Source organism: Mandrillus leucophaeus, unplaced genomic scaffold (genome assembly GCF_000951045.1).
Source record: "Mandrillus leucophaeus isolate KB7577 unplaced genomic scaffold, Mleu.le_1.0 Scaffold322, whole genome shotgun sequence".
Taxonomy (NCBI): domain Eukaryota; kingdom Metazoa; phylum Chordata; class Mammalia; order Primates; family Cercopithecidae; genus Mandrillus; species Mandrillus leucophaeus.
In genome coordinates this window covers 3,187,687-3,204,518 of record NW_012103388.1, presented here as the reverse complement: position 1 = coordinate 3,204,518, position 16,832 = coordinate 3,187,687, and the positions used below count along the sequence as shown (strand labels likewise).

The 16,832-nt window shown below is 42.8% G+C and overlaps 1 protein-coding gene across 2 annotated transcripts in view; it reads left to right on the top strand.

Moving 5' to 3' along the window:
• Positions 1 to 16,832, top strand: part of LAMA3 (laminin, alpha 3) — a 271,074-nt gene that overhangs the window by 113,584 nt on the left and 140,658 nt on the right. For both annotated transcript variants that reach the window (XM_011988082.1, XM_011988080.1), the window contains exons 13-18: positions 10,232 to 10,369; positions 12,900 to 12,946; positions 14,310 to 14,409; positions 15,097 to 15,149; positions 15,377 to 15,482; positions 16,285 to 16,384. In XM_011988082.1, coding sequence (XP_011843472.1) covers positions 10,232 to 10,369; positions 12,900 to 12,946; positions 14,310 to 14,409; positions 15,097 to 15,149; positions 15,377 to 15,482; positions 16,285 to 16,384 — 544 coding nt within the window. The remainder of the gene's footprint in view (positions 1 to 10,231; positions 10,370 to 12,899; positions 12,947 to 14,309; positions 14,410 to 15,096; positions 15,150 to 15,376; positions 15,483 to 16,284; positions 16,385 to 16,832) is intronic.

The following is a 16,832-nucleotide window of genomic DNA, read 5'->3' as shown; positions in this document are numbered from 1 at the left end:
AAATAATAATTGTACATATTTATGGGGTACAGAGTGATATTGCCATACGTAGATACAGTGTGTAATGATCAAGTCAGTAGTTAGCATATCTGTCACCTCGAAAATTCGTTTCTTTGTTTTGTGAACATTCAAAATCCTCTTCTAGTTTTTTGAAAATATACACTAAATTATCGTTAACCACATTCACCCTACAGTGTTAGGGAACACTAGAATGTATTCTTACTTAGCTGTAGCTTCGTATCCATTAAGCGATCTCTCTCTATCCCCACTCCTACACTTCTGAGCCTCTATTAACCATTGTGCTGTTCTCTACTTCTATGAACTCAAATTTTTTAAGCTCCTATATATGAGTGAGAACATGCAGAATTTATCTTTCTGTTCCTGATGTATTTCATTTAACATAATGTCCTTCAGGCTCATCCATGTTGCCATAAGTAATAGGATTTCATTCACTTTTATGGTTGAATAGTATTCCCCTGTGTATATATACCTCGTTTTCTTTATCCATTCATCTGTTAATGGGCGTTTAGGTTGACTTCGTATCTTGATTATTGTGAATAAAGCTGCAGTGAACATGGGTGTACAAGTCTATTCACAATAGCAAAGACATGGAATCAATCTAGATGCCCATCAACAGTGAACTGGATAAAGGAAATATAGTACTTATACATCATGGAATAGTATGCAGCCATAAAAAAGAATGAAATCATGTCCTTTGTGGTGACATGGATGCAGCTGAAGGCCATTATCCCAAGTAAATTAACACAGGAGTAAAAAAACCAAATACTGTATGTTCTCACTTATAAGTAGGAGCTTAACATTGAGTACACATGGACATAAAGATGAGAACAATAGACACTGGGCACTGGGAACTTCTAGAGGGAGGAGGATGAGAGGTGGGTGAAGGCTGAAAAACTACCTATCAGGTACTGTGCTCAGTACCTGGGTGATTTTTTGGTTTCATACACCAAACCTCAGCAACACACAATTTACCCATACAACTAACAAACCTACACACGTACCCTGTGAACCTAAATTAAAAGTTGAAAAAAAAGTCATCTGCATTTTAGAGCCTAAAAAACTCCATGGAGGCACGGGTATCCTTTTGATACACTGATTTCCTTTTCTTTGGATAGGTACTCAATAGTGAGATGGCTAGATTGTATGGTAGTTCTACTTTTAGTTTTGAAAGAAACCTCCATACTGTTTTCCATAATCACTGTACCAATTTACATTTACCCACAATGTATAACAGTTTCCTTTTCTTCACATCCTTTCCAGCGTTTGCTATTTTTGGTCTTTTTGATGATAGCCATTCTAACTGGAGATGATATCTCATTGTGGGTTTGATTTTCATTTCTCTGATGATTAGTGATGAAACATTTTTTCATATGCTCGTTGGCCTTTTGTATGTCTTCTTTTGAGAAATGTCTATTTATATCCTTTGCCCACTTTTAAATCATATTATTTGATTTTTTGCTGTTCAGTTGGAAAACAAAGATTTTTGTTTCGCATGCGTACAACATACACATATACAGAAAAAACATATTCATAGCAAAATAGGAAGAAATACTCACTACAATTACAAATACTAATTTCTGTAACAGGTCACATGGTCATAGCTGGTATAAGTTGAGCATCCCAAATACAAAAATCCAAAATGCTCCCACATCCAAAACTTTTTGAGTGCTGACGTGATGCTCAAAACAAATACTCACTGGAAAATTTTGGATTTTGAATATTCAAATTTGAGATGCCCAATCAGGTATAATGCAAATATTCCAAAATCTGAAAAAATGAAAAATCTGAAACATGTTTGGTCCCAAGCATTTCGGATAAGGGATACTCAAACTGTATTTGTAACTATCTTCTTCTACCACCCATTCCATATTCCCTTTGCCCTCAGCAAGCACCTCATGGTTCTTTACCTGGGGAAGTGACAGAAATCTTCATTCCTGAAGGGTCTAGGACATCAGTAGTCTTGCCTGAATTGGGTTGTAGTTTTCTATTGACTTTAATCACAAGACACGGTAATACTAAGAAACACCTTAAGTCATCTCCTGTATTCTAGACATATTCTTCCTTACTTCCATTTTGGAAGAGCAGTTCATTTTCCCCTTGGTAATTAGTGGAACTCAATTGCTTCTATCTTTGTTGATTCAGAGGAATGAGGAGACAGGGTAGCAGTCTTAACTTCCAGTTCACTAGAATGATCGTCATGTCTCTTGGTAGAAGCATTTCTTCCTCTGGAACTAAGACCTCTCGACCACTGGAGCAGAAGGCAGCTGGGACTGGAAGCTAGTGGATCACTAGAGTTTATAGTGAGTGATGCCACTCCCATTTCTACCTCTTGATTCCTGAACTCGTGAATCTTGGCTATCAGAGAAACCAGATGTGATTCAATGATTCAGAACAGATATTGCCTTCTGGAGAACCTTGCCTCAGCCCTGCAAGGTACTGCCACCTAGCTGGCACTGTAACGGGGTATTCAAAAGGCCATTCTACTGTTGTATTCAGCCACCTGTTCAGGATGGTGGGGAAAGTGGTAAGATTAAGGAATTCCATGACCATGGGCTCACTGCTGCATTCCATTTGTTGTGAAGCAAGTTCCTTGATCAGAAGTTATGCTATGTGGATACTACGACAGTAAATAAAACATTCTGCAAGTCTACAAATGTAGTTTTGACAGAAGCATTGCATGCAGGGAAGGAATTTCTGTATCCAAGTAAGTGTCCATTCCAGTAAGAACAAAACACTTCCCCTTCCATGATAGAAGCAGTCCAAAGTAATCAACCTGCCACCGGGTAGCCAGCTGATTACCCTGGAGAATGGTGCCGTATTGAGGACTTGGTGTTGGTCTCTGCTGCTTGCAGACCGGGGACTCAGCTGTGGTGAGTAGAAGTCCATTTTGCTGAGCCCAGGGATAACCTCCATCCCTGCCCCCATGGCTACTTTGTTGTGAGCCCACTGGATAACGATAGAAGTGGATGGGACAGAGGCTGCCTGGTATCCACAGAACAGATCCTCCTGTCTACTTGGGAAGCATTCACATATGACATGTTTCTTAGCCATTTAGAGAGGTTTTTCACTGAGACCGTTCCCCAGATCTCCCTGTCACCAATTTTCCAATCATGTTCCTTCAAAGTCCCTGGCCATCCAGTCAAAGAATTGGCCACGGCCCATGAATCAATGTGTAATTTCACATTTGGTCATTTCTCCTTCCAAGCAAAGTGAACAACCAGCACACTGCTCAAAGTTCTCTCCACCGGGAGGATTTCCCTTCACCACTGTCCTTCAGGATGTCCCAGGAAGGTGCAAAAGTGCTGCAGCTGTCCACTTTTGGGTGATGCCTGCATATCATGCAGTACCTGGTCTAAACCAGGCCTAAGTGTTTTCTTTCTTTGTCGACTGATCACAAGGAACTCCCCATAATGCTGGAGATGTGGAATGTAGCAGGAGTGTGGAGCATGGCGTTCTTTGCATAGCCTACTTGTGCAGAGGCTGCTTGGGTCCAGTTTTACGTATACCACTTCCACTTAATGACGGAATGCTGCTGTGCTTGCCCGACTTATGGCTTTGTGGGTCAGATAACACCCAGTTCATAATGGTCAGCTCACATCACATAGTGACTTCATGGCCCATGGTTAAGCCTTCTGTCTCTACTAAGACCCAGTAGAAAGTGAAAAGCTCTTTCTCAAAAAAAAAGTTTTCTGCAGAGGATGGCTTATATGCAGAGGGTGGCAGGGTTTTGCTCCAAAATCCTAAGGGTTTTTACTGTGATTCACTTATGTGGGCCTGCTGAAGGCTCCAAAAAGCATCCCTATCTGCCACTGACACTTACAAGCACCATTAGATCTGCTCAGTCCTATGCTTTAAGTGGCAGAGCAGCTTGCACAGCAGCCTGGACCTGCTGCAGAACCTTCCGTTGTTCTGGGACTCACACTACTGGACCCTTAGAAATTTAACTGAGGTAGAAGACTCTGGATTTTTTATTGGATTTAATTTTTACCTTCTGACACCCAAATGTCTTACCAGTAAGTCTAGAGTAGTTTCTACTTCTTGCTCACTAGCTCCAATTAGCATAATATCATCAATGTAATAGACCAATGTGATGCCTTATGGGAGTGACAGGTGATCAAGATCCCTGCGACCTAAATTATGACACAGGACCAGAGTTGATAGATCCCTGATGTAGGACAGTGATATAGTTTGGATGTTTGCCCCCTCCAAACCTCATGCTGAAATCTGATCCCCAATGTTGTAGGTGGGGCCTGGTGGGAGGTGTTTGGGTCACAGAGATGGATCCTTCATGAATGGCTTAGTATTGTCCTCCTGATAGTGAGTGAGATCGCTCTCTGAGTTCACCTGAGATCTGGTTGTTTAAAAGTGTGTAATACCTCCCCCTAGCTTGCTTCTGTTCTTGCTATGTGATGTACTGGCTCCCCTTTACCTTCTGCCATGGGTTGTAAGTTCCTTGAGACCCTCACTAGAAGCAGATGCTGGCACCATGCTTCCTGTACAGCTTGCAAAACTATGCCAATTAAATTTCTTTTCTTCATAAATTACCCAACCCCAGGTATTTCTTTATAGCAACACAAGAATAGCCTAATACAGACGGTGAAAGTATGTTGCTGGCCTAGCCAGTTGAAAGCAAACTGCTTGTTGGTTTTTACTACAAGATGTGAAGGAAAAAAGCATTTGCTAGACTAACAGCTGCATTCCAGGTGTCAGGTGATATGTTATTTTGCTCAAGCAATGAAGCCACATCTAGTATAGCAACTGCAATTGGAGTTATACCTGGTTAAGTTTATAATAATCTACTGTCATTCTCCAAGATCCATCTATTTTCTGTACAGGCCAAATAGATGGATTGAATGGGCAAGCAGTAGGAATCACCACCCCTGCATCTTTCAAGTCTTTGATGGTAGTACTAATCTCTGCAATTCCTGCAGGAATGATGTATTGCTTTTGGTTGTACTATTTTCCTAGGTAGAGGCAGTTCTAACGGTTTCCACTTGGCCTTTTCCATCATAAGAACTCTCACTCCATAGGTCAGGGAACCAATGTGAAGATTTTGCCAGTTGCTGAGGATGTATATTCCAGTTATGAATTCCAGAACTGGGGAAATAACTACAGGATGAGTTCAGGAACCCACTGCACTCATTATAAGATGGACCTGAGTTAAAGCATCATTGATCACCTGACCCCCATAAAACCATACTCTGACCAGAGGGCCACAGTAATATTTTGGGTCTCCTAGAATTAGTGTCAATTTAGAGCTGATGTCCAATAATAGAAAGAATAGAAAGATCTGATTATTTCCTTTTTGCCAGCTTACAGTCACTTTGGTAGAAGGCCATAGGTCTCTTTGGAAAAGGCTAGGAGAAAGATTTACCTCATAAATGTTTGGCGGTGGAGTGGAGTTCTTCCACATAGTATCTACTCCCCTCTTTGTTCAAAGAGTTCTGAGTCTGTAAACCAGCTCAGGTCTGGGAATTGACTGAGGGGACATGACTCTATTTTTATGTTTCAAGTTAGACTTGTTCATTTGACGTAGAACTCTTCCACTTCTACAAAGCAAGTCAGAATTTGCTAGACTTCCCATCTATTTCACTCCCAGGAGCACCATGATCAACTAGTCAGCACAGGTCTCTGAGTCAGACTATTCTGACTGCTGTTTCAACTCTGCTGTCCATTATGGTAACCACACCCACCTTGCTTTTGGTGATTTATTGCCAACACTTGGCTGCCACCAACCTGGGTCCAGTTATCCCCATTGTACTTAGGTTTTCCAATTCGATGGCAGCAGTTTCCACACCCTTAACATCGATTCTTACAGATATTCCTCAAATAGCTGCCTGTCTGTTTAAATTGGAAAAATCATTTAGTTCTTTTGGAGTGTAGTCTACCTTCTCATGGGTCATACTTGGTACTTCACCTTTCAGGGCTTGTTGGGATTTGAGTCCAGTTATCAGTTGATAAGGAAAGTCAGATGGGGGTGGGTCCTGAAGAGAACCAGTAGGGTCTTCCATGACGGCTCCCTCAGGGGAGGTCATTACAGCTTTCTCAGGCAAAGCAGGGCTAACCTGCTCAGACATGGTGGGGTGCAGTTGCTTCTTCTGACAAAGAAGACTCATTGGAATTTAGGGGTTCAGTGTACCCATCTTCATCATGATCTTCCCATATGTCCCCAAACCAATTTTCAAAGTCCCATTCCTTACCAATCTATGCCCCCACTTTAACAGCAGATCCTCTGCAAGGTTCGGAATTTAACTTGCATTGCAATTCAGACACTCGCAGGATGAAGATTCTTGATTTGGTTTTCTGCAGTCTCAGCTCTGAGGCTGTAGGAGATAAGGATTTCTTTCTGGGAAGACACAGAAACTTTCAGGTCATTTATGCTGCATTTGAGTGGGAATTCAAATCCCTCAACTCCTTTTCTTTCCTTGGTTCGTCCAGCCCAGTTAGGAGCAACCAACCAAGCTCATTATGCCCATTAGTTTGACAGAAATGTTCTATGTTATCAAATATGTGGTCACCCAGAACACTGCCTATCATAATGATTTGATTAGGAGTATCTAATAGTGATATTTTTGTGTATCTCTATTACCACATCACACGAATGACTATCAGTGCTTTCTTCACTATTGGAAATAGAATCATTAGTGCTTCTAAATCTAGTCATTTAGAGAACCAATTCCAGAAACCCCCAAACCAATTCAGAGAATTTATTCTTAAAATTCTGTTCCTGGCTGGGCATGGTGGCCTATGCCTATAATGTCAGCACTTTGGGAGGCTAATGTGGGAGAATCACTTGAGGCCAGGAGTTTGAGACCAGCCTGGACAACATAGTGAGACCCTACCTGTATTTATGAATTTAAAAAAAAATTCTGGTCCTCTAAGAATGCTTCTCTTGGTGCCAAAATCTGTATTAGTCAGGGTTCTCTAGATAGATAGATAGGCACATAGCTAAATATAGATACAGCGATACATCTTATCTACTTATCTATGTACATATAATATATATTGTGTGCATGTGTGTGTGTGTGTGTGTGTGTGTGTGGATAGGGAGAGGTTTATTTTAAGGAATTGATTCACACAGTTGTAGGGGCTGGCAAGTCCAAAATCTGCAAGGTAGGCTAACAGGTTGGAGATGCAGTCAAGAGGTGGTTTTGCAGCTTGAGTCCAAAGAAAATCTGTAGGCAGAATTCCTTCTTCCTTGGTGGACATCTGTCTTTTTCTCTTAAGGCCTTCACCTGATTGGATGAGGCCCACTCACATGATGGAAGATAATCTGCTTTACTCAAAGTCTACTGATTTAAATGTTAATCTCATCTAAAAAAATACCTTCACGGCACCATCTAGACTGGTGTTTGACCATTTGGCAACATAGTTAGCCAAGTTGACACAAAATTAACCACTGTAGAACCCAAGAACATTTCCTCAGAATTCTACCAGTAGGTAGAGACTTAACCTCTGCAGACAGGCCAGCTGGGACCATGGGCCATGAGAGAAGACAGGTGGAAATGGCAATAGGAGATCTGAGTGTTTGTCCTTCTGTCTGCCAATAGCTAGGGGAGCATTAGGCATGCTTTGTATGGAGTGGGTAGTGTCTTGTGGGAGAGCTTTGTGCTATGTCAGTCATTCTCTAGTCCTTCTTCTGGATTTTTAGCTCTTTGAGATTAGGGAATACAGTCAACTCCCAGTATCCATGGGGGATTTGTTCCAGGACCATCCATTGACACCAAAAACCAAGGATACTCAAGTCCCTGATATAAAATGGCACAGTATGGCCAGGCCTGGTGGCTCATGGCTATAATCCCAGCACTTTGGGAAGCCAAGGCGGGGAGATCACAAGGTCAGGAGATCGAGACCATCCTGGCTAACGTGGTGAAACTCCGTCTCTACTAAAAAAATACAAAAAAATTAGCTGGGCGTGGCGGTGGGCGCCTGTAGTCCCAGCTACTCGGGCGGTTGAGGCAGGGAATGGCGTGAACCCGGGAGGCGGAGCTTGCAGTGAGCCGAGATCGCACCACTGCACTCCAGCCTGAGTGACAGAGCGAAACTCTGTCTCAAAATACATAAGTAAATAAATAATAAAATAAAATAGCACAGTATTTGCAAATAAACCGCACACATCCTCCTCTATACATTAAATTTCTAGATTGCTCATAATGCATAGTGTAATGTAAATGCTACGTAAATAGTTATATTGCATTATTATTTTATTTGTATTATATTTGTTATTTTTCAGTTATGTTTTTTTCTGAATATTTTTGATCTGTGTTTAGTTGAATGCACAGATCCGGAACCACAGATATGGAAGGCTAACTATACGTGTTTTTACATTTACCTCCAACATAACACCTAGCAAGGGTGCTGCTTGAACACAGTAGGCCTTCAATCAACGTCTGCTGGATGGATGACTGTAAAATAGGAAAGTGAAATGGTAGTAAATTCTGTGGGTCTGCAACTACTTGTGTCTCTCTGAACAAGTCACATAGCCTGTTGAAACTCCTAGGTAATTTGTAAGTGAGTAAACTAGCCAAGTTCCCCTCCATCAGTGAGAGTTTCTGTTATGTTTCCGATGACGACGCAGGTAAATTCTGTCATTCACCATCATTTACTAAAAATCTGTTTCAGAGAAATTCACCGTACATGGGTTGGGCCGTCACAGAGAATGAAAATAACATGGTCTCGTCCCTGTGGGGGCCCCATGGGCCAAGGCTCAGATTCCAAGTCTACCTGTAAATAAATCACCAGAATTGGGGCTTTACCTTATGAATCTTTTCTTTCCCAAGGCTCCAACTAGCATGGAATTTTTGAATAGTTGCAAACAGGTTGTATCTTTTACTGCGTGCACTACACTGGATATAAATTTGGAAGTCAGATGTACTAATTCATTGATTTTCATTAATTCAGTATGGGAAAGTGTAAAGAGCACCTCCCTACGCACTGGGGAACTTGGGTAATTAGAATAATGTTAATAAGCGTGAACACTTCCTGAGCGTTTTGGCTGTGCGAAGCATCATGCTCAGTGCCTTATTGCTGATGATTCTCTGATGACTTCTTAGAGTAGGTGCTATTATCAGCTCCAGTTTACAGAAGAGGAAACTGAGGCTTAAAGAAGCTAAGCAACTAGCCATAACTGCAGGGCTGTTAAGTGGCACAGCTGGTACTGGAATCCAGATGTGTCTGACTCCAAAGACTAAAGCCCTTTGTTAGAGACTAATCCATTGACTTTAGAAATGCCCCTTGGCTTCTGAACTTCACCGTGTAATAATGGGATTCAATAAGATGCTCTCTCTAGTTTCTTTCAGTTCTTAAGATGTAGAACTCTTCAGCCGGAGCAGTCAGTCAGGTTATTTCCACTGCTCATCCCTCTCCAGAAGAAGGGTTTTTGCAGTGCAAATGGGGATGACCTTGTACAACTCCAGCCCATAGAAGTCTAGTCTCATAGAGGCTAGCAGGGACCTGACCCAGTGGGAAGGGGATCAAGAGGAGAATGAATGGCCAGCATCTGTTCTCTCCATCCACACATGTTTATTCATCACTTAGCCAAAGATCATGGTAACAGTTTGGGGGAGGGAGGAAACTAGGATGCCTTTCCCATCCATTTCAATGTTGTCTGCACCATTTTTTCCATGACTATATAACTACACTAGACATTGAGAAAATAGGTATAAAGAGAGGAGGACAGAGAAGAACAGGGACAGTTGTAGGCTGATCTGGCCTGGAATGGCTTGCACTTGATATGGAATATTCAGTGGGATATGGAATTAAAGTGGCCCTCCAGTGAGTCACATCCCCCATCATTTGTTCCCTGCATCCTCCTCCTACGAATACCAGCTTCTGTAGGTGAGCAGAATCCCCAAAACCATCACCCAGCACCTGCAAATCTTGCTGAATATGAAATTCATGACAGCAGTAAAAACTAGCAGTTATTGAGTGCTCGCTATGATAGGCATTGTCCCCAGCTCTTTTATGTATTATCTTATGCAACCCTCACAAGTTATCAAATAAAAGTTAGCATCACTCCCATTTAAGGAAGGAGAAACTGAGGCTTAGAGCAGTTGAGTGGCTTGTTTCAGGTTCCCGATCTCATGAGATGGAGCTGGAACTTGCGTTTGGGTCTTTCTGGCTCCACCCTCATGCTCTGCTCCGGGACGTGGTTATTCCCCCTCCTATACCTGCAACCCCTGCCTGAGTCTGATTGAATTCTTTCATCCAGCCTGCTGGTGTTCAGCCCTTGGATCCTACCAGATGCCCTGCAGCTCAGTGACTGGACAGTGTGAATGTCGGCCAGGAGTTACAGGACAGCGGTGTGACAGGTGTCTCTCAGGAGCCTATGATTTCCCCCACTGCCAAGGTAAGGAAGCCAGCAGATAGCTGGAGGTCTGGTTCCTCTCTGAAGTGTGTACAGCCAGCCTCCCAGAGAAGCCTGCAAATGCCCCACAGACCCACCACTGGCCACCCCTACATCCTGCTTTCACAGATCTAGTCTGCCTGGTTCCTCCCCTGTTCAAGTCTGGTTTGAAAACACGTATATCATATATGTACCCTCAAAAGAATACAGAAATGATTTTTTTTAACTAAATGTAAATTTCCATGTGCTAAACATGTGGGTTTCTTGGTTCACATGTCAGTTTTCTGTGGATAGCATTGTGGCATAGGTGACTCCTTTGAGCTAAAGAGGCCATTTGTTGTCTTCTGTCCCGAGGCACCTTGCCTTCTCTCGCTCCCAGCTTCTGGTGCTAATGCTGGCAGCACTGTAATGTTTCTAACAGATCCCCTTGCCAGCAGGCTTAGCAGGACCTTTGCTGTGTTTCAGGCCTCTCTCCTTGCCCTCCTCTGTCCTTCTGGGGGACCGTGTCATCACACTTCAGCCCAGTGTTGGGGAAGGCCGGTGGGATGCACTGGAGTCTATGCAGTTTGGAGAGAGTGCACTGAGTGGGAGATGAAAACCAAGCCTACAGCTATGGGATGTGGTTGGTATTCATCCCTCCATTAATATGAGAGATTAAGGGTTGCACATGTAGAGCGGACAGAAATGAGATGTCCACAAGTTTCCCTGAGCTCCCTGGTGTGTGCAGCCGGAGAACAGACCAGTAGCTCCTGTCAGTTTCAGAGGACTCTTGCTACTATGAAGAGGTGTTTGTGGAAGGCTGACCCAGACTATCCATCAGAAGAATGTGGTTTCTCAGACCCCTTCCTGCCCTTTGAAAACAAGACTGACCTCATTTCCCAGAATCTTCCTAACCAGAATCCTCTGGAGACCAGGTTTCCTTGAGGGTGGAAGTTGCAGCAGGCAGTCAGAGCGGGGGCTTGCCTTTCAAAAGGCCTGAAGGTCCCTAGGATGTGACGGCATCCTGCATGGGTCTGCTCACCTCCATGGTCCTCAGGAGCAGAAGGAAGTGCTGTGGCTGCCTGGCAGAGAAGCTGAGCAGCCACGATCATCCCAGGGCTGGATGGCAACGTTTGCGTCCTGGAGAGGAACCCGAGGCTGGGCATGGAAAACAAACAGCTGGAAGTTTGTGTTGAGTATTACGGAAAAACGCAGAGAACAGGAGAACATCAGAAAAGAAAGAGAGGACAGGGCAGGGTGACTCATGCCTGTAATCCCAGCACTTTGGGAGGCCTAGGCGGGAGGATTGCTTGAGGCCAGGAGTTGGAAACCAGCCTGGGCAACATAATGAGATCCTGTCTCTAGAATTTTTATTTATTTTTTATTTTTTTGAGACAGAGTCTTGCTCTGTCCCCCAGGCTGGAGTGCAGTGGCACGATCCCAGCTCACTGCAAGCTCTGCCTCATGGGTTCAAGCGATTCTCCTGCCTCAGCCTCCCGAGTAGCTGGGATTACAGGCGCACGCCACCATGCCCAGCTAACTTTTTGTATTTTTAGTAGAGATGGGGTTTCACTATGTTAGCCAGGATGATCTTGATCTCCTGACCTCGTGATTTGCCCACCTTGGCCTCCCAAAGTGCTGGGATTACAGGTGTAAGCCACCACTCCCAGCCTCTAGAAAATATTTTTAAAAATAATCAGGCATGGTGGCGGCATGCCTGTCGTTCCAGCTCCTCCGGAGGATGAGATGAGAGGATCACTCGAGCCCAGGCATTGGAGGCTGCAGTGAGCTATGATCGTGCCACTGCACTCCGACCTGGGAGACTGAGCAAGACCCTGTCTCAAGAAAAAGTGAGAGAGAATTAGAATCATCAAGGGGAAGCTGAGGCAGACAGAAACAAACAAAACCAATAGGGTTAAGGAACAATTTGCAAGGAAACAAGATGCTGTTATGGATTTATTTAAATGATTTGAAAAACCAGACTCAGAACAGACTTACCCAGTTCAAACACTGTGTAATTGTAATACTGAAACATTGCAAGATCCCAATGTATTGAAGAGAGATTATATTTGGTTTGTAGTGTTATACAAAGTCAGGAAAACAAACCAATTGATTTTATAAATAACTTTAGTACAGGTGGGAACAAGGAGGTGTGATAATTAAAGATGTACTTAGAAATTCTTGAACTTCTTTTAAATGGGCAATTAAAAATCTCTTGGTACAATATTGCCCTCTTCTGGACAATACTAATGATGCTCAAAATTTTAGAATCTTTCCCTAATCTCCTCCTTCATGAGCAATTAGAAGTGAACTGTCATGAGTATACAGGATAGAGATTTGTTCAGTGGCCAAAGAGGTAATTTGGGAATTAAGGACCATAAATGTCATTCAAAATGCCTGACTATGAATTGCATGCAGACTTTGCCACACATCTATTGAAAATATAAATGTAGATACACTATTTTTGAAAACAAAACTTTTTAAGACTTGAAACATCAAAACAAAGAGAAAAACAAACTACCAGATAATTTAAAAATTTCTGAATCATATTCAGGTTCCAGCAGTGCTTGTGACCCAGCTGGTACCATCGATTCCAATTTGGTAAGTAGACTATAAAAGGGTTGCAATTCTAACTATCTCCATTATTCTGATACATATTAAGGACTAACAGTGTGGGCACTTCCAGAAATTAAAATAAGACCCAAGGCTAAATTGCTTAAAGAGGTCATTGTTGTTTTTTCAAGCAGCATATGTGATTTTGTGATTTTTTTTTTTCAAAAACTAAAGAATAAGATTTAAACTTGTTACTCTGGAGTCCTAGAGTTTAACTCTTACTGCAGGTTTGTAGTTTACTCAGAGGGTGTTGCCTCTGTGGAGCCCTGCACATAAGTCTGACAAGCATAATTAATAACATTGAGAAAATCAATGGCCAAGGGCACATTAAATAAAGTTGGCTGTGTACAAAATAATTACAATTTATTTTATATTATTCCAAGCACAATACCATGGTATTCTGAACAATTTTTTTTCTTTTTCTTTTTCTTTTTCTTTTTCTTTTTCTTTTTCTTTTTTTGCTCTTGTCGCCCAGGCTGGAGTGCAGTGCCGCGATCTCAGCTCATTGCAACCTCCGCCTTCTGGGTTCACGCGATTCTTGTGCGTCAGCCTCCTTAGTAGCTGGGATTACAGGCACGCCCCACCACACCCAGATAATTTTTGTATTTTTAGTGAAGATAGGGTTTCACCATGTTGGCCAGGCTGGTCTCGAACTCCTGACCTCAGGTGATCCACCCACCTCGGCTTCCCAAAGTGCTGGGATTACAGGCGTGAGCCACCATGCCCAGGCTTCACCCACCTCGGCTTCCCAAAGTGCTGGGATTACAGACGTGAGCTACCGCGCCCGGCCTATTCTGAGCAATTTTCTAAGATAATTTAGAAACTGTCTGTCTTCTTGGCCTCAGAGCCTAGAGATGCCGACTTCTAGGCACAGAATGGATGGAGTGAATGAGGTTCTGCCATCCTTCCTGTAAGCCTTGATGACATTGATGCAAGGCTGTGAATCTTGCGTATTACCAAAGCACTCTCAGATAAACAATTCTGTACTGATTTTCAACATGTTAAATATTCAGACATTTTTTCTATTTAAATTGATAGTCTCTGCTGTAACAGTATCAACAGACACTGACAATGCTATAAATAAGAGTGATTTTGAAATTTTCTTTCTCCGTATTTTCCAATTTCTTTTTAACCACAAATGCAGATTACATGTATAACAAATAAATGAATAAAAATAAACAAAAGCAATTCGCAGACTGTTGAAATCAACCCAGTATTTTTTCCCCCTGGAGACACTTAATTACTTTTTGTGACCAAAATATATTTCTGTGACAAGTCTTTGCTCACACACATGTTTGAAAACATGTCTTAATTCCAAGATGTCAAATGCTTGTTCGATTTTCATTGAAAGGGGTCTTGCCCATGCAAGCTTCACGTTGAAGGCCCTACTTGCAGCATCTGCAAACCGTTGTATTGGAATCTGGACAAAGAAAACCCCAATGGATGTTCAGGTAGGTTTCTTATATATCATAATTTACTATATTGTAATGTTCTCTTAATTTTCTCTGCCCCAGTGACTAAACCCACCCACAAGAGCTATTTGTTGAATCATTTCAATGTGACAAGATTCTATCTAATGTTCTGATGTTCTCCCCCCACTTTTGGCAGAATGTCTGTGATTTTCAAAATCTCAGCAAGGGATTTCTAGCCTGTTTCTGTATGTATTTTGTTGTTTGAGAAGGCAGCTACTTGATATATGGTTTTTGTGTCTTTGTTTTTATAATCTACTTTTTCTGGTTTAACTTTAATTTTATGCTTATATCGAAGCCAGTATAAGGACCTAAAAACACCGAGTTAAGGATACTGAATAACCTTGAATAGAGTATATTTCCATGCATGCATATCAGTAATGACCTTGGCATTGGAATCATTCAAAAATCCCATGATGTTGCAACTTTTGTCATGGAGTAGCCATAAACTAGCCGTTACTTTTTGTAGGTGGATGGTATGGATTGGTCTGTTCTGCCAACTTCAGAAAGCAGTCCAATTTTAGACCTCAGTGATGCAAACTCTCATTCCATTGAACTGCACTGGCAAGGCCGACTGCACACGTTGTGTTGCAGCTGTGTGATGTTCCCAGAGCCAGGAACTGTCTTTTGTGTCTCCCTTGGTTTAAGGATGCTCTCTTATCTCCACAGAATGCCAGTGCCATAAGGCGGGAACAGTGAGTGGAACTGGAGAGTGTAGGCAGGTAAAGTGGGCCAAGTTTTCATGTGACAACAGCAGAATGTTACAGCAACTGCTTGTGGGGTTTCTGGGGGTGTGTGTTAGTACCTCTGTCATTCTACAGTGCATGGTAATCCTTTCCAGATCCTGGCTACACTGCTTCCTATTATACAATGAGCCAGTTTTCAATCTTGAAGATTAGTGAATTCTGTAGTTGTATAAAATGTTGTCATCTGGTTCATTGTTCTGCAGGGAGACGGTGACTGTCACTGCAAGTCCCACGTGGGTGGTGATTCCTGCGACACCTGTGAAGATGGATATTTTGCTTTGGAAAAGAGCAATTACTTTGGGTGTCAAGGTAAATAAGTCCAGTGGGCCCTGAGCAAAGCACAATGTTAATGGACAAAGATGGTCCAAATAACATTTCTTCTGAGTTTGTCATCTTCAAGCAGACTTTCTGACAGAATGGCCCTGAAGTATTCTGTCCAGGGAATTTGGCCAAACATTGATTACATTGAAACTAGTAAATTGCAAGTGAAGCTGTTTCTACTTCTCTTCTACCAGCACACTGTGGGTTTAATTATAAGAAACATAACTGGGATGGGAGGGCATCTGTTAGTTTTATAAATAACATCAAGATTTAGTAATTTTAAAGATATATTTTATATTATCAAAAATGAATGCTAGCATCAGATTTTCAGAGACAGTGTTGTGTTAAATAAGGAAATTGCAGGACAGTTGCCCCACAAGGCTACTCCTGAATCTCTCGCTCGGCCCCTGGTTATCACATGTTCTTTAGAACAGCACGGTTTCTGAAGCATGTTTACTCCTGGGCTGCTGTCATCTTTGCATTGGACAACAGCATTTGAGCTGGCCTATAGTAGCTGCCTCCAACTTAGAAGCAGACCTTTGGAAAGACACACCATTTTAATTTTGTTTTTGTTGTTGTTTTTGTGGTTGAATCTGATTTCCAAGTGCAGACACACCATTTTAGTTTGGGAGTTTCTGAGATTTCAAACACTGGCCAGATAGGTGTGGCAGAGGAAAGAAAGCAGACACTGTGTCACTGGCATGGTCAGTTTTCCTTTCTCGTAGAGCAGGGGAGGCACTCAGTGTGGAGATGGCTTAAGGGGTAACTGCTGCTGTTTCCGGGCTTTCAGGGTGCCAGTGTGACATTGGTGGGGCGTTGTCCTCTGTGTGCAGCGGGCCCTCCGGAGTGTGCCAGTGCCGAGAGCATGTCGTGGGAAAGGCGTGCCAGCGGTGAGTCTTCGGGAGGCTTCTTCCCATGTTCAGGGTGTGGAAGACGGTCTTAGACATTCCTGCCTGTGCTACAGCTCTGGTGAAGAGAGAAGCAGCCCTAAGGATCGAGGGCAGGGGAAGCTGTCCTATGTTAATTGAAATCTGGACATTTGTGTGTGAGTTGTTTAAAACAGGAGATTACCTTGCCCATAAAGCCTGTTCTGCTATGTAGACCATGAAGCACCTTTGCTTGAAAGTTCCCACGGGTACAAAAACCAGACGGCCAAGACGAGAGCTGGAAGCATGAGGTGGGTTCTCAGGGCCCAACCTCCATGTACAAGTTGGAGCAGGAGGAGCCCACAGATAGGCCCGCTCCAGCGAGAGAGGGAATAAGAGGGGGCGATGCCACACACCCAGATGCCTGGGCCAATAAGAAAGGGAATAAGAGGGGGCGGTGCCACACACCCAG